This window comes from Schistocerca cancellata, chromosome 2 (assembly GCF_023864275.1).
Source record: "Schistocerca cancellata isolate TAMUIC-IGC-003103 chromosome 2, iqSchCanc2.1, whole genome shotgun sequence".
NCBI lineage: Eukaryota > Metazoa > Arthropoda > Insecta > Orthoptera > Acrididae > Schistocerca > Schistocerca cancellata.
Window position 1 is genome coordinate 137122937 of NC_064627.1, and position 14247 is coordinate 137137183.

Sequence of the window (14247 nt, forward strand, 5' to 3'; positions counted from 1 at the left end):
CCACTACTCATTTCAAACATTCCCATTTTTCTGTGTCACCCTGTACCTTCCGCCACACACGTCATAATAAAGATGTAAATGTAGATGAAAACCTGTGTTTACCCATTCGGAGACGACTCGAGGCTGTTTTGAATGCCAAAGGTTTCCTTGCAGCGTATTAGGCACAGTAATGTGTTGTGTTTGTGGTGATTCCATATTTTTGCTCACTCCTGTAAGACTCGTTTATAACTAAACAGCCGTCCATTTATCCCCACGGTAATGGGGATTGTAATAAAGTTTTAACTATCACTTCAGAGAAAGAAAACCTGCGACTGTGAAACTGGATGTGGTCTCTGTCCTTCTCTACATACCCACCCCTCAGTGCAAGAAATTTTTTCCCCAGTAATGGGTGACTAGGCGAAGATTTTGCTTATAGAAGTCTGTATTTTGAATGTTCAGGAAACGAACCAAATTGAAAATCACCTCATCGTCATAGCTGCCACACAGAGTTTTCTCCATCGGAGAACAATAATCCATGTTAGGAGAATACCAAAATGAGGCAAAATATGCTAGCCCAAAGAAGCAGCATGTATGACAGGCTCCTGTGCAGGACATTTTTTTTTTTTTTTTTTTTTTTTTTTTTTTTTTTTTTTGGGGGGGTGGGGGCGTTGTAGTGCATCAGAAACACGCTTTTGTACAGCTTCCCGCAACACGTGAAATCTCAAAAAAGGTTCAAATGGCTCTGAGCACTATGGGACTTAACATCTGTGGTCATCAGTCCCCTAGAACTTAGAACTAATTAAACCTAACTAACCTAAGGACATCACACACATCCATGCCCAAGGCAGGATTCGAACCTGCGACCGTAGCAGACGCGCGGTTCCAGCCTCCTATAACATCATTAGTGATTTTATAGTAAAATGATTCTGTGGCACTTGTTCCTTACGAGCATAGTCTGTTAGCACTTCATCATGCCAATCACAAAAGTACGTGCAGCATCAGCTTGCTCGGGTCTTTGCGTTTTTCGACAGTGGTGAATCCACAGGCTTTCACTGCTTATTTTGCTCTTTTGCCTTGGACTCATAATGATACACACCGCTTTCGTCTATGGTGATTAGGCAGCTAAAGAAGCCATCTGGTTTGGCCTGACACACCTTCAACATTTGAGCTGCTGCCTCGGTTCAGCAACCAGTCGCCAAATTCAGCAGGCGGCGACAGTTGTCTCGTTCACAGTGTCGTGAAAGATATTTGAAACTGATCGATAACTAATGTTCACTTTTTCCACCAATGCCTCGATCGTGATACGCCGGTTTTCGAGCAGGAGCAGCAGGGTCTCTCTACATCTCTTGAGATGCCTGGTTCTGGACAGTGGCCGAAACTGAAGATTGTGGTACCAACCGTCGGCTTTGACTCTCGGCACCATAGAGAGGGCGGATACCGCAATTTCATGCTTGGCGACCATGACGTCACGATACATATTTAATTGCAGAAATAACATGAAACTAACGGAACAACCACGGAAATTATGGGATATTGTGTAAGGACACACAAAATGTACGACAATCCTAATAATGAAGACATACTACAACAAATACAGGGCTATTATAAATGATTGAAGCGATTTCATAAATTCACTGTAGCTCCATTCATTGACATATGGTCATGACACACTACAGATACGTAGAAAAACTCATAAAGTTTTGTTCGGCTGAAGCCGCACTTCAGGTTTCTGCCGCCAGAGCGCTCGAGAGCGCAGTGAGACAAAATGGCAACAGGAGCCGAGAATGCGTATATCGTGCTTGAAATGCACTCACATCAGTCAGTGATAACAGTGCAACGACACTTCAGGACGAAGTTCAACAAAGATCCACCAACTGCTAACTCCATTCGGCGATGGTATGCGCAGTTTAAAGCTTCTCGATGCCTCTGTAAGGGGAAATCAACGGGTCGGCCTGCAGTGAGCGAAGAAACGGTTGAACGCGTGCGGTCAAGTTTCACGCGTAGCCCGCGGAAGTCGACGAATAAAGCAAGCAGGGAGCTAAATGTACCACAGCCGACGGTTTGGAAAATCTTACGGAAAAGGCTAAAGCAGAAGCCTTACCGTTTACAATTGCTACAAGCCCTGACACCCGATGACAAAGTCAAACGTTTTGACTTTTCGGCTCGGTTGCAACAGCTCATGGAAGAGGATGCGTTCAGTGCGAAACTTGTTTTCAGTGATGAAGCAACATTTTTTCTTAATGGTGAAGTGAACAGACACAATGTGCGAATCTGGGCGGTAGAGAATCCTCACGCATTCGTGCAGCAAATTCGCAATTCACCAAAAGTTAACGTGGTTTGTGCAATCTCGTGGTTTAAAGTTTACGGCCCCTTTTTCTTCTGTGAAAAAAACGTTACAGGACACGTGTATCTGGACATGCTGGAAAATTGGCTAATGCCACAACTGGAGACCGACAGCGCCGACTTCATCTTTCAACAGGATGGTGCTCCACCGCAGTCCCATCATGATGTTCGGCATTTCTTAAACAGGAGATTGGAAAACCGATGGATCGGTCGTGGTGGAGATCATGATCAGCAATTCATGTCATGGCCTCCACGCTCTCCCGACTTAACCCCATGCGATTTCTTTCTGTGGGGTTATGTGAAAGATTCAGTGTTAAACCTCCTCTACCAAGAAACGTGCCAGAACTGCGAGCTCGCATCAACGATACTTTCCGTCTCATTGATGGGGACATGCTGCGCCGAGTGTGGGAGGAACTTGATTATCGGCTTGATGTCTGCCGAATCACTAAAGGGGCACATATCGAACATTTGTGAACGCCTAAAAAAACTTTTTGAGTTTTTGTATGTGTGTGCAAAGCATTGTGAAAATATCTCAAATAATAAAGTTATTGTAGAGCTGTGAAATCGCTTCAATCATTTGTAATAACTCTGTACTGAAGCAAAAATCAAGCAAATCCTTCACAGCTGTTAAAAGCCCAACAAAAAAACCTGAAGAAATGGTATCGGTAAATTTCATTTAACACACACATATCAGCCAAAACATTATGACCACCTACCTTATAGCCGGTATATCCACCTTTGGCACGGATTACGGCGGCGACGCATCGTGGCATGGAAGCAGTGAGGCCTTGGTAGGTCACAGGAGGGAGTTCGCACCAGCACCAGATCTGCACACACTATTCACCTAATTCCCGTAAATTCTGTGAGGAGAGGGGGGGGGGGGGGAGAGAAAGGGACAATGAGCTCTGACGCCATGTTCAGTCACATCACAGGTGTGTTCGATAGGGTTCAGATTGGGCGAGTTGGGGGGGGGGGGGGCAGCACGTCAGTTAGAACTCGCCACTGTGTACCTCGAATGACTCAGTCACCCTCCAGGCCTTTTGACTTGGCGCATTATCTTGCTAAAAATGCCACTCCCGTCGGGAAACATGATCGTCATGAAGGGCTGTACGTGGTCTGCAACTAGTGTATAGACTCCTTAGCCATCATGGTGCCTTGCACGAGCTCCACTGGGACCACGGACGCCCACGTGTTGGTTCCCCAGTACATAATGGAGCCAGCTTGTCTTCGTCCCGCAGAGGAGGTGTCAAGGAGCTGTTGGAAGATGACGGATTCGCGCCCTCCCATTGGCATGATGAAAATGTATTGGGGTTCACCAGACTATGGAGCGCTCTGCCACTGCGCCAGTGTCCAGTGCTGATTGGTCGCATGCCCATGTCAGTCTTACTTGCCGATGTTGTGGTGATAACATTGGCACATGCTCAAATGGTTCAAATGGCTGTGAGCACTATGGGACTTAACATCTGAGGTCATCAGTCCCCTAGAACTTAGAACTACTTTAACCTAACTAACCTAAGGACATCACACGCATCCATGCCCGAGGCAGGATTCGAACCTGCGACCGTAGCGATTAGCACATGCATGGGTCGTCAGCTGCGGAGGCCCATCGTTAGGAGTGTTCGGTGTACTGTGTGTTCATACTTGTAATCTGCCCACCATTAAAGTCTAATGTTAGTTCCGCCACAGTTCGCCACCTGCCCTGTTTTACTCGACTACCCACCCTACGATCCGACATCTTTAATGAGGGTGGCCGGCCATCCCCACGACGTCTGGACATGATTTCACCCTAGTTTCGCCACATGTTGAGGACACTCACCACAGCACTCCTCGAACACCCGACAAGTCGCAGTTTCCGAAATGCACGTGCCAAGCATCTAGGCCATCACAGTCTGTCCTCGGTCAAACTCAGATAGATACTGCGCCTTCCCCATGCTACTCACGGACAGCACGCTGACTGATACCACATGCTCCCTGCTTGGGTCTCACTAGCAGTCATTCCTCGCCAGGTGACGTTTGCCTGGATGCCTTTATATCGATAACACTAGTTGACAACTTTAACCTTTTCTTCTGCATCTAGTTTGTAAATGGGTGGATTTACCTAATTTTGGGGTGCTGAATATAGTGATAAAATCAGTTATTCTCTATGACGTCACAGTCCCTAGATACACAGCAGAATAAAAAATGGTAATAGCGAAAACTGACGCAATTCATTCAAACAAAAATACATTTTCAGAACGTTTGAAATCAATACTATTTTGTGTATATATATATATATATGGCATGATGCCAATGAAAGGTCCAAATTAGTTCAGAAGATATTTTCATCTTTAATCGCCTTTGGTTTTTGAAAAATGCGACGACAGAGCTCTTCTTTTGTTTGCCGTTTCATCACTCTCGCTGGCCGGTGTGGCCGAGCGGTTCTAGGCGCTTCAGTCCGGAACCGCGCGACAGCTACGGTCGCAGATTTGAATCCTGCCTCGGGCATGGATGTGCGTGATGTCCTTAGGTTAGTTAGGTTTAAGTAGTTCTACGTCTAGGGGACTGATGACCTCATATGTTAAGTCCCACAGTGCTCAGAGCCATTTGAGTCATCACTCTCCCTAACAAGACACCAGCAGTAGTCACCGATCGTCTAAGGGTTCCAATGGTCTTGGTAACGGTGTTCCATGGTAAGAATATCTTGGTGAAAGCGTTCACCATGCTCATCGCTTACGGCTCCCAAATTTTCCGGGGAGAAATACAGGTGAGAATGTAAAAAGTGAATTTTAAGCGACATTCTACACCCCATGTTCTTATAGTTGTCCAACAGATCATGCACAGTGGTAACATATTTTTTGTCTTTCCTGTTACCCAAAAAGCCCTTCACAGTTGCTTTAAAAGAAGACCAAGCAGCTAATTGGATATCTGTGAGTTTGGTATCAAAAGTTGGATCTTTCAGCAATTTTCTTGTTTGTGGTCCAACAAATATACCCTCTTTCAGCTTTGCCTCACTTAATTTGGGGAACTTTTCGTTTAAGTGATGGAAGGCCTCAGCTTCTTTATCCAGAGCTTTTACAAAGTTCTTGATAAGGCCCAACTTGATATGAAGGGGTGGCAAAATGATTTTATCGGGCTCAACCAATGGGGTATTTTTCACATATACATTTCCAGGAACATATGACTTCCTTATAGGTCATTCCTTGACTGTATAGTGGTTCTTGGTGCACGGCTGTCCCAAAGGCACAAAAAGCAGCAGTATTTCGTGAACCCAGCCTTAAACCTGTTAGGAGTGCAACAACTTTTAAATCACAACAAAGCTGCCATTCATGATCCTTGTATTTGATTGCCTCTAGCAGCAAAGCGATGGTTTCATATGTTCCTTTCATGTCTACTGCGAAAGCCAAAGGTACCGATGGAAATGCATTGCCATAATGCAGTAGTACTGCTTTCAAGCCGGTTTTACTGGAGTCAATAAATAGTCGCCACTCCTGTGGATAATGTTTTTATCCTAGCTGGATCATCAGACCATTGACATCGCTACATATACACAATAAATTCTGCATATCGAAATATTCAGCGAAGGAAGCACCTCATCATCATCATCATCATCATCATTTAAGACTGATTATGCCTTTCAGCGTTCAGTCTGGAGCACAGTCCCCCTTATAAAATTCCTCCATGATCCCCTATTCAGTGCTAACATTGATGCCTCTTCTGATGTTAAGCCTATTACCTCAAAATCATTCTTAACCGAATTCAGGTACCTTCTCCTTGATCTGCCCCGACTCCTCCTACCCTCTACTGCTGAACCCATGAGTCTCTTGGGTAACCTTGCTTCTCCCATGCGTGTAACATGACCCTACCATCTTAGCCTGTTCGCCCTGACTGCTACATCTATAGAGTTCATTCCCAGTTTTTCTTTGATTTCCTCATTGTGGACACCCTCCTGCCATTGTTCCCATCTACTAGTACCTGCAATCATCCTAGCTACTTTCATATCCGTAACCTCAACCTTATTGATAAGGTAACCTGAATCCACCCAGCTTTCGTTCCCATACAGCAAAGTTGGTCGAAAGATTGAACGGTGCACAGATAACTTAGTCTTGGTACTGACTTCCTTCTTGCAGAAGAGAAGAAGAGAGTAGATCGTAGCTGAGCACTCACTGCATTAGCTTTGCTACATCTCGCTTCCAGTTCTTTCACTATGTTGCCATCCTGTGAGAATATGCATCCTAAGTACTTGAAACTGTCCACCTGTTCTAACTTTGTTCCTCCTATTTGGCACTCAATCCGTTTATATATCTTTTCCACTGACATTACTTTGGTTTTTGGTGATGCTAATCTTCATACCATAGTCCTTACATTTCTGATCTAGCTCTGAAATATTACTTCGCAAACTTTCAATCGAATTTGCCATCACAACTAAGTCATCCGCATATGCAAGACTGCTTATTTTGTGTTCACATATCTTAATCTCACCCAGCCAGTCTATTGTTTTCAACATACGATCCATAAATAATATGAACAACAGTGGAGACAGGTTGCAGCCTTGTCTCACCCCTGAAACTACTCTAAACCATGAACTCAATTTACCACTTCGCAAACTTTCAATCGAATTTGCCATCACAACTAAGTCATCCGCATATGCAAGACTGCTTATTTTGTGTTCACATATCTTAATCTCACCCAGCCAGTCTATTGTTTTCAACATACGATCCATAAATAATATGAACAACAGTGGAGACAGGTTGCAGCCTTGTCTCACCCCTGAAACTACTCTAAACCATGAACTCAATTTACCGTCAACTCTAACTGCTGTCTGACTATCCACGTAAAGACCTTTAATTGCTTGCAAAAGTTTGCCTCCTATTCCATAATCTCGTATAACAGACAATAACTTGCTCCTAGGAACCCGGTCATATGCCTTTTCTAGATCTATAAAGCATAGATACAATTCCCTGTTCCACTCATAACACTTCTCCATTATTTGCCGTAAGCTAAATATCTGGTCCTGACAACCTCTAAGAGGCCTAAACCCACACTGATTTTCATCCAGTCGGTCCTCAACTAATACTCGCACTTTCCTTTCAACAATACCTGAGAAGATTTTACCCACAACGCTGATTAAAGAGATACCTCTGTAGTTGTTACAATCTTTTCTGTTTCCATGTTTAAAGATTGGTGTGATTACTGCTTTTGTCCAGTCTGGTGGAACCTGTCCCGACTCCCAGGCCATTTCAATTATCCTGTGTAGCCATTTAAGACCTGACATTCCACTGTATTTGATGAGTTCCAACTTAATTTCATCCACCACAGCTGCTTTATTGCACTGCAATCTATTGACCATTTTCTCCACTTCCTCCAATGTGATCCTATTTCCATCATCATCCCTATCCCATTGTACATCGAAATCTGAAACATTACTGATCGTATTTTCACCTACATTGAGCAACTCTTCAAAATATTCCCTCCATCTGACCAAGGAATCCACAGGATTCACCAGCAGTTTTCCTGACCTGTCCAAAATACTTGTCATTTCCTTCTTACCTCCCTTTCGAAGACTGCTCTTGTTTCAAAAATGGAAATTTTTGTCCCTGGAGCTAGAAGATTCCGTTCTTGCAGTCTCGACCCCAAGAGTTCAACTTGCTGTTTCGAAAGTTTTAGATGGCCAACCAAATCGTTCAATTCCTTTTCATTAAAGAGCTGAGGCGAAGTGTCATGATATTGAGAGCAGTACTCTTCTATATGTTCAGTACTTTCTGATTCACTTGACGTGGTGTCTAGTTCCGTGGCTTTCAAGTTAGACTGGAACAGGCAACCCCTCATCATGGGGCACAGGCAGATGCACTGAAGATACACTTGGATACGTTATTTTATGTCTAGTTTTGCTTGAATGTCCCAAAATATTTGTAAGTAAGTAGTCTGAATAATGGTCATTAGGCTCACACCACACCATCGGAATAGCGAATGGCGTGTCTCGGCGTTTTTCTTTCAAAAAGTCGGTTAAGGTTATAGTACCGGTTATACAGGCAGTATGAGGTGCGAAATTTTTATCTTGATCACCAACAGGACAATCAAAATACAATTTGAAAGCCTTCTTATCCGAATCAGTGATTAATTTGCTTTGGACTTTTGCAGTGAATTTGCTACACACACAACAAAAGTTGTCGGGGTGGTTTAGACAGCAACGAGATTTACTAGTTACCATTTTCCTTAGTGTAAGTTTTAAACACACAAAGTTTGCACTATCTTTCACAGGAAACATTCACGGAGGATCTGTTTCACACCACTGGATTACCACACCAACCATTTACTGACGATTTGTAGATCTTCTAGCTCGCCTCTGCAAATCAAAGCCGGCGGGAGTGGCCAAGCTGTTCTAGGCGCTACAGTCCGGAACCGCGCGACTGCTGCGGTCGCAGGTTCGAATCCTGCCTCGGGCATGTATGTGTGTGATGTCCTTAGGTTAGTTAGGTTTAAGTAGTTCTAAGTTCTAGAGGACTGATGACCACAGCAGTTAAGTCCCATAGTGCTCAGAGCCATTTTTTTGCAAATCAAAAACAAACAATTAAACATCAAAACAGAAGAACAGCAAAAAGCGAAATACTGAATACGAAAAATACAAAAACCTTTAAAAAATCAGAAATGGTATGTGCTAGAAAATTTTGAAATGTTTATTAGGATTCTACACACCAAAATACATACTAGTTGGTGTATCACATCCCAGATGCAAAATGGCTGTTGACTAGTGTAATAGGTCGATGGTCATAATTTTTTGGTTTATCAATGTAATTAAATCAGACGAAGTCCACGAGACCACGAACAAAGAAAACACCCCAAAACCCGGTAGCGGAAATTGAACTTGTGCTATACAGGGTGAATCACCTAGAACTCGCACCGCAAATGTTGCGGAAGTGAAATGTGCTACTGATGTGCGGTTTTCACATAACGGACTAGTAGTCAGGGCCTCGTATTGTTAGGCAATCAGCAGATTGTAATAATATTACAGTGTATGTTTTGTGCAAACATACACTTTTTTAATTGGAACAATGCCTGTTGACATTAACAAACTAGTAGTAATATATTATTCTGCCGTATGGCAGGTCTTGTCAAGGGGTAAGCCTCTTCCACTTTTGTCTGTCCGAAAAGCCACTCTTTTCATTTCTGATTATTTGTGTTCGTTGATATTGTCCAGCATTTGATATATTCTTTTCCCTCGTCTCTTTTTTCCCTCCACCATTCCCCCTAAACCTTCCTTCAAGCCGACCGGTGCGGCCGCGCAGTTCTAGGCGCTTCAGTCTGGAACCGCGTTGCCGCTACGGTCGCAGGTTTGAATCCTGCCTCGGGCATGGATGTGTGTGATGTCCGTAGGTTAGTTAGGTTTAAGTAGTTCTAAGTTCTATGGGACTGATGACCACAGATGTTAAGTCCCATAGTGCTCAGAGCCATTTGAGCCATTTTTGAACCTTCGTTCAATAAACAGTCCCTCCTCAAACAATGTCCAATCCAGTTCCGTTTTCTCTTTCTGCTGACTATCAGCATGTTTCTTTCTTCTCTAACTCTTCTTGTTGTTGTTGTTGTGGTCCTCAGTACTGAGACTGGTTTGATGCAGCTGTCCATGCTACTCTATCCTGTGCAAGCTTTTTCATCTCCCAGTAATTACTGCAACCTAAATCCTTCTGAATCTGCTTAGTGTATTCATCTCTTGGTCTCCCTCTACGATTTTTACCCTCCACGCTGCCCTCCAATACTAAATTGGTGATCCCTTGATGCCTCAGAACATGTCCTACCAACCGATCCCTTCTTCTAGTCAAGTTGTGCCACAAACTCCTCTTCTCCCCAATCCTATTCAATACCTCCTCATTAGTTATATGATGTACCCATCTAATTTTCAGCATTCTTCTGTAGCACCACATTTCGAAAGCTTCTATTCTCTTCTTGTCCAAACTAGTTATCGTCCATGTTTCACTTCCATACATGGCTATGCTCCATACAAATAATTTCAGAAACGACTTCCTGACACTTAAATCAATACTCGATGTTAACAAATCTCTCTTCTTCAGAAACGCTTTCCTTGCCATTGCCAGTCTACAGTTTATATCCTCTCTACTTCGACCATCATCAGTTATTTTGCTCCCCAAATAGCAAAACTCCTTTACTACTTTAAGTGTCGGATTTCCTAATCTAATTCCCTCAGCATCATCCGACTTAATTCGACTACATTCCATTATCCTCCTTTTGGTTTTGTTGATGTTCATCTTATACCCTCCTTTCATGACACTGTCGATTCCGTTCAACTGCTCTTCCAAGTCCTTTGCTGTCTCATTACAATGTCATCGGCGAACCTCAAAGTTTTTATTTCTTCTCCGTGGTTCAAAATGGTTCAAATGGCTCTGAGCACTATGGGACTTAACTTCTAAGGTCATCAGTCCCCTAGAACTTAGAACTACTTAAACCCAACTAACCTAAGGACATCACACACATCCATGCCCGAGGCAGGATTCGAACCTGCGACCGTAGCGGTCGCTCGGTTCCAGACTGTAGCGCCTTTAACCGCTTGGCCACCACGGCCGGCTCTTCTCCATGGATTTTAATACCTACTCCGAACTTTTCTTTTGTTTCCTACACTGCTTGCTCAATATAGAGATTGAATAAGATCGGGGATAGGCTACAACCCTGTCTCATTCCCTTCCCAACCACTGCTTCCCTTTCGTGCCCCTAGACTCTTATTAGTGCCATCTGGTTTCTGTACAAATTGTAAATAGCCTTTAACTCCCTGTATTTTACCCCTGCCAACTTCAGAATTTGAAAGAGAGTATTCCAGTCAATATTGTCAAAAGCTTTCTCTAAGTCTACAAATGCTAGAAACGTAGGTTTGCCTTTCCTTAATCTAGCTTTAAAGATAAGTCGTAGGGTCAGTATTGCCTCGCGTGTTCCAATATTTCTACGGAATCCAAACTGATCTTCCCTGAGGTCGGCTTCTACCAGTTTTTCCATTCGTCTGTAGAGAATTCGCGTTAGTATTTTGCTTCCGTGACTTATTTAACTGACTGTTCGGTAATTTTCACATCTGTCAGCACCTGCTTTCTTTGGGATTGGAATTATTATATTCTTCTTGAAGTCTGAGGGTATTTCGCCTGTCTCAAACATCTTGCTCACCAGATGGTAGAGTTTTGTCAGGACTGGCTCTCCCAAAGCCATCACTTCTTAACAAACTAAAAGTAGAGTATATTAGAATGTGGGTGGTGTTGGTTGCAGGATTCTAGTGCTAGTCGTGTATGTGATATACACTACCGACCATTAAAATTGCTACACAACGAAATTGACGTGCTACAGACGCGAAATTTAACTGTGGTATCGTGTTGAAGCTGCATGAGCAGCTGTACCTGTACACGCCATCAAAGCTCTGTTTGACTGAATGCCCAGGCGTATTAAGGCCGTTATTACAGCGAGAGATGGTTGTTCTGGGTACTGATTTCTCAGGATCTGTGCACCCAAATTGCGTGAAAATTTAATCACATGTCAATTCTAGTATAAAATGGTTCAAATGGCTCTGAGCACTATACGACTTAACTTCTGAGGTCATCAGTCGCCTAGAACTTAGAACTAATTAAACCTAACTAACCTAAGGACATCACACACATCCATGCCCGAGGCAGGATTCGAACCTGCGACCGTAGCGGTCGCTCGGTTCCAGACTGTAGCGCCCAGAACCGCACGGCCACTCCGGCCGGCCTAGTATAAAATGTTTCTTCCAATGAATACCCGTTTATCATCTGCATTTCTTCTTTGTGTAGCAATTTTAATGGCCAGTAGTGTTTTTTGGGAAATGATTCTTCAATGTATTCTGTAATAATTTTTTTTTTTTTTTTTTTGAGTTTTTCGACCGTCACCTTGTCGTTCCCCCTTCTGCCAGTCCTACTGTGGTGACGGGTGGTATTTGTGTGGTGGCGCAGGCGCTGCTGAACGAGACGAGGAAGGACCTGGAGAGCAAGGACCGCGACATCCTGCGCCTGACCAAGGAGGTGGTGGAGCTGCGGCTGTTCAAGGCGTCGCTGCAGGCGGCCGAGGACGTGGCGAGCGGCGCGCCGCCCCCGTGCGGCGCCGACAGCAGCGACGACGAGCCCGACGTCGCCAACACGGCGTCCGCGTCGGCGTCGCCCGCGCTGCCCACCGGCGCCGCCTGCGGGGACGCCAAAGGGGGTGCGGGGGCGGCCGAGGCGGAGGCCGAGGAGGAGGCGGACAAGGCGGAGCTGCCCGGCTCGCTGGCCGACTCGGGCCACTTCGAGGACGTGGGCTCGTCGTCCGGCTTCTCGCTGGGCCGCTCGCCCGCCAAGCTGGACGACCGCGAGGGCGAGCGCACGCGCATCGTCAACATGTACGAGCGCCGCCTGGCCGAGCTGCGCCGCGCGCACGTCGACGACGTGCAGGACATCAAGCAGCGCCACAACGACAAGGTCGAGGACCTGCTGCAGCGCCTCTCCGACACCAACTCCAGGTCGGTGGCACCACACCTGCGAAACTACCGTACGAGCATAACAATAAACTTGACGCAAACTTTCCACCAGTGTATTCTTCCGCCTTCCCTCGAATCTCATTGGATATCGTTTCTCGTGGAGTGGGAGCCAAGCCGTGTCCAGTACAGTCCAGTACGATCGTATGGACACGTCTTAGGCCGTGTCTTATATGAGCGACAGAAGCGAGCGACAGCGCGCGACAGCTTCAGGCGACAAAAAACAACCGCTGAGCGACATCTGTGTCGCTGCCTGTCTCCCGCTGCAACTGTCGCTGCAGCACGCGCGACACAGAGCGACAGCCACGTGTCTTTTTGGCAAACCAGTGGAGCGGACACGACGGCATCTATGAATTACTTAACATCCGATCTTAAGAAAACTATTTGGTGAAAAAATTTGATTCTTCTGCAACCTATAGCTTGATATCTTTAAACGATAAAGGTCTGAATTTATTTTCGTTATTCGTCATAGTTACTGTGCTACACGAAATTGAGTACATGGCTGCACCAAATTTTTAAGAATTTGCAGAGGTAAAATCAAATAGTATAGACTTTCCGTATAGTTAGTTTAAGGCCATACATTACTGCGTATGAAATGTAACCAATACATCTAAATTGTATTTAAAGTTGAGACAGGAATGATATCTCTTTTCATTCTTGAGATATTGGTTGTTATATCCGCAGACGGGTCGCTTGCGGCGCGTTCGAACCTTTAGTGCGCTTCGGGAATCAAGTGGTAGTAAAAATCGTCGTATCTCATGAAAGTTTGAAGATACCGAAACGATGAATTTCGGAAATCACAGCACGCAGAAACGACTGTTTTATCATATGATTAAAACTCGATACATTTTTGTAAACGCGTCAGCAGAGCGAAAACAAGACACTCTATAACTTACACCATGAGGGTTTGTCCAAATTTTCATAGCCAAACAAAGGGAGAGAAACAGGTAAACGAGGTATCAAAGTAACCAGCATGAGGTCGTTTGGCATCAAAATATTTAACTACTGGAAAGTAATCACAGTAATGAACGAAAACTTAATTAATAAGCTGAGGAAAAATTGAAATATTTCACGAAAAGCTGCTGTAAACGAAGTTTCAAAAATGCCATCTGTACAAGACCTAGCTATTTTGCACATAAAAAGATGCATTGGTGCGGTATTTAAATGTCAAAAAGGATTCCTTCGAATCAAGTTCGTTAGGAAGGCAAATGAGGAGTCTGTAAGATCATGCTGTCTGAATAAAACTTGAAATAAAAAAATGAAAGAAATGAGTCAAATATTTTATGAAAGTGTCTGTGTAAAAGAAATAAGTAGATCAGAGAAACGTTCTACATCTCTTTGAATGATGCTTGAAATCATGAACAGAAAATGAGGTGCACCAAACGTTTCCCTAATATTTTTTGTTTCAAACTTTGAGACAAATCATTACACAA

The 14247-nt window shown here is 44.2% G+C and overlaps 1 protein-coding gene across 1 annotated transcript in view; it reads left to right on the top strand.

Moving 5' to 3' along the window:
* The window catches only part of LOC126161413 (protein quick-to-court), a 765830-nt gene that overhangs the window by 689449 nt on the left and 62134 nt on the right, over positions 1 to 14247 (top strand). Inside the window, exon 4 of the mRNA XM_049917202.1 lies at positions 12258 to 12799. Coding sequence (XP_049773159.1) covers positions 12258 to 12799 — 542 coding nt within the window. The remainder of the gene's footprint in view (positions 1 to 12257; positions 12800 to 14247) is intronic.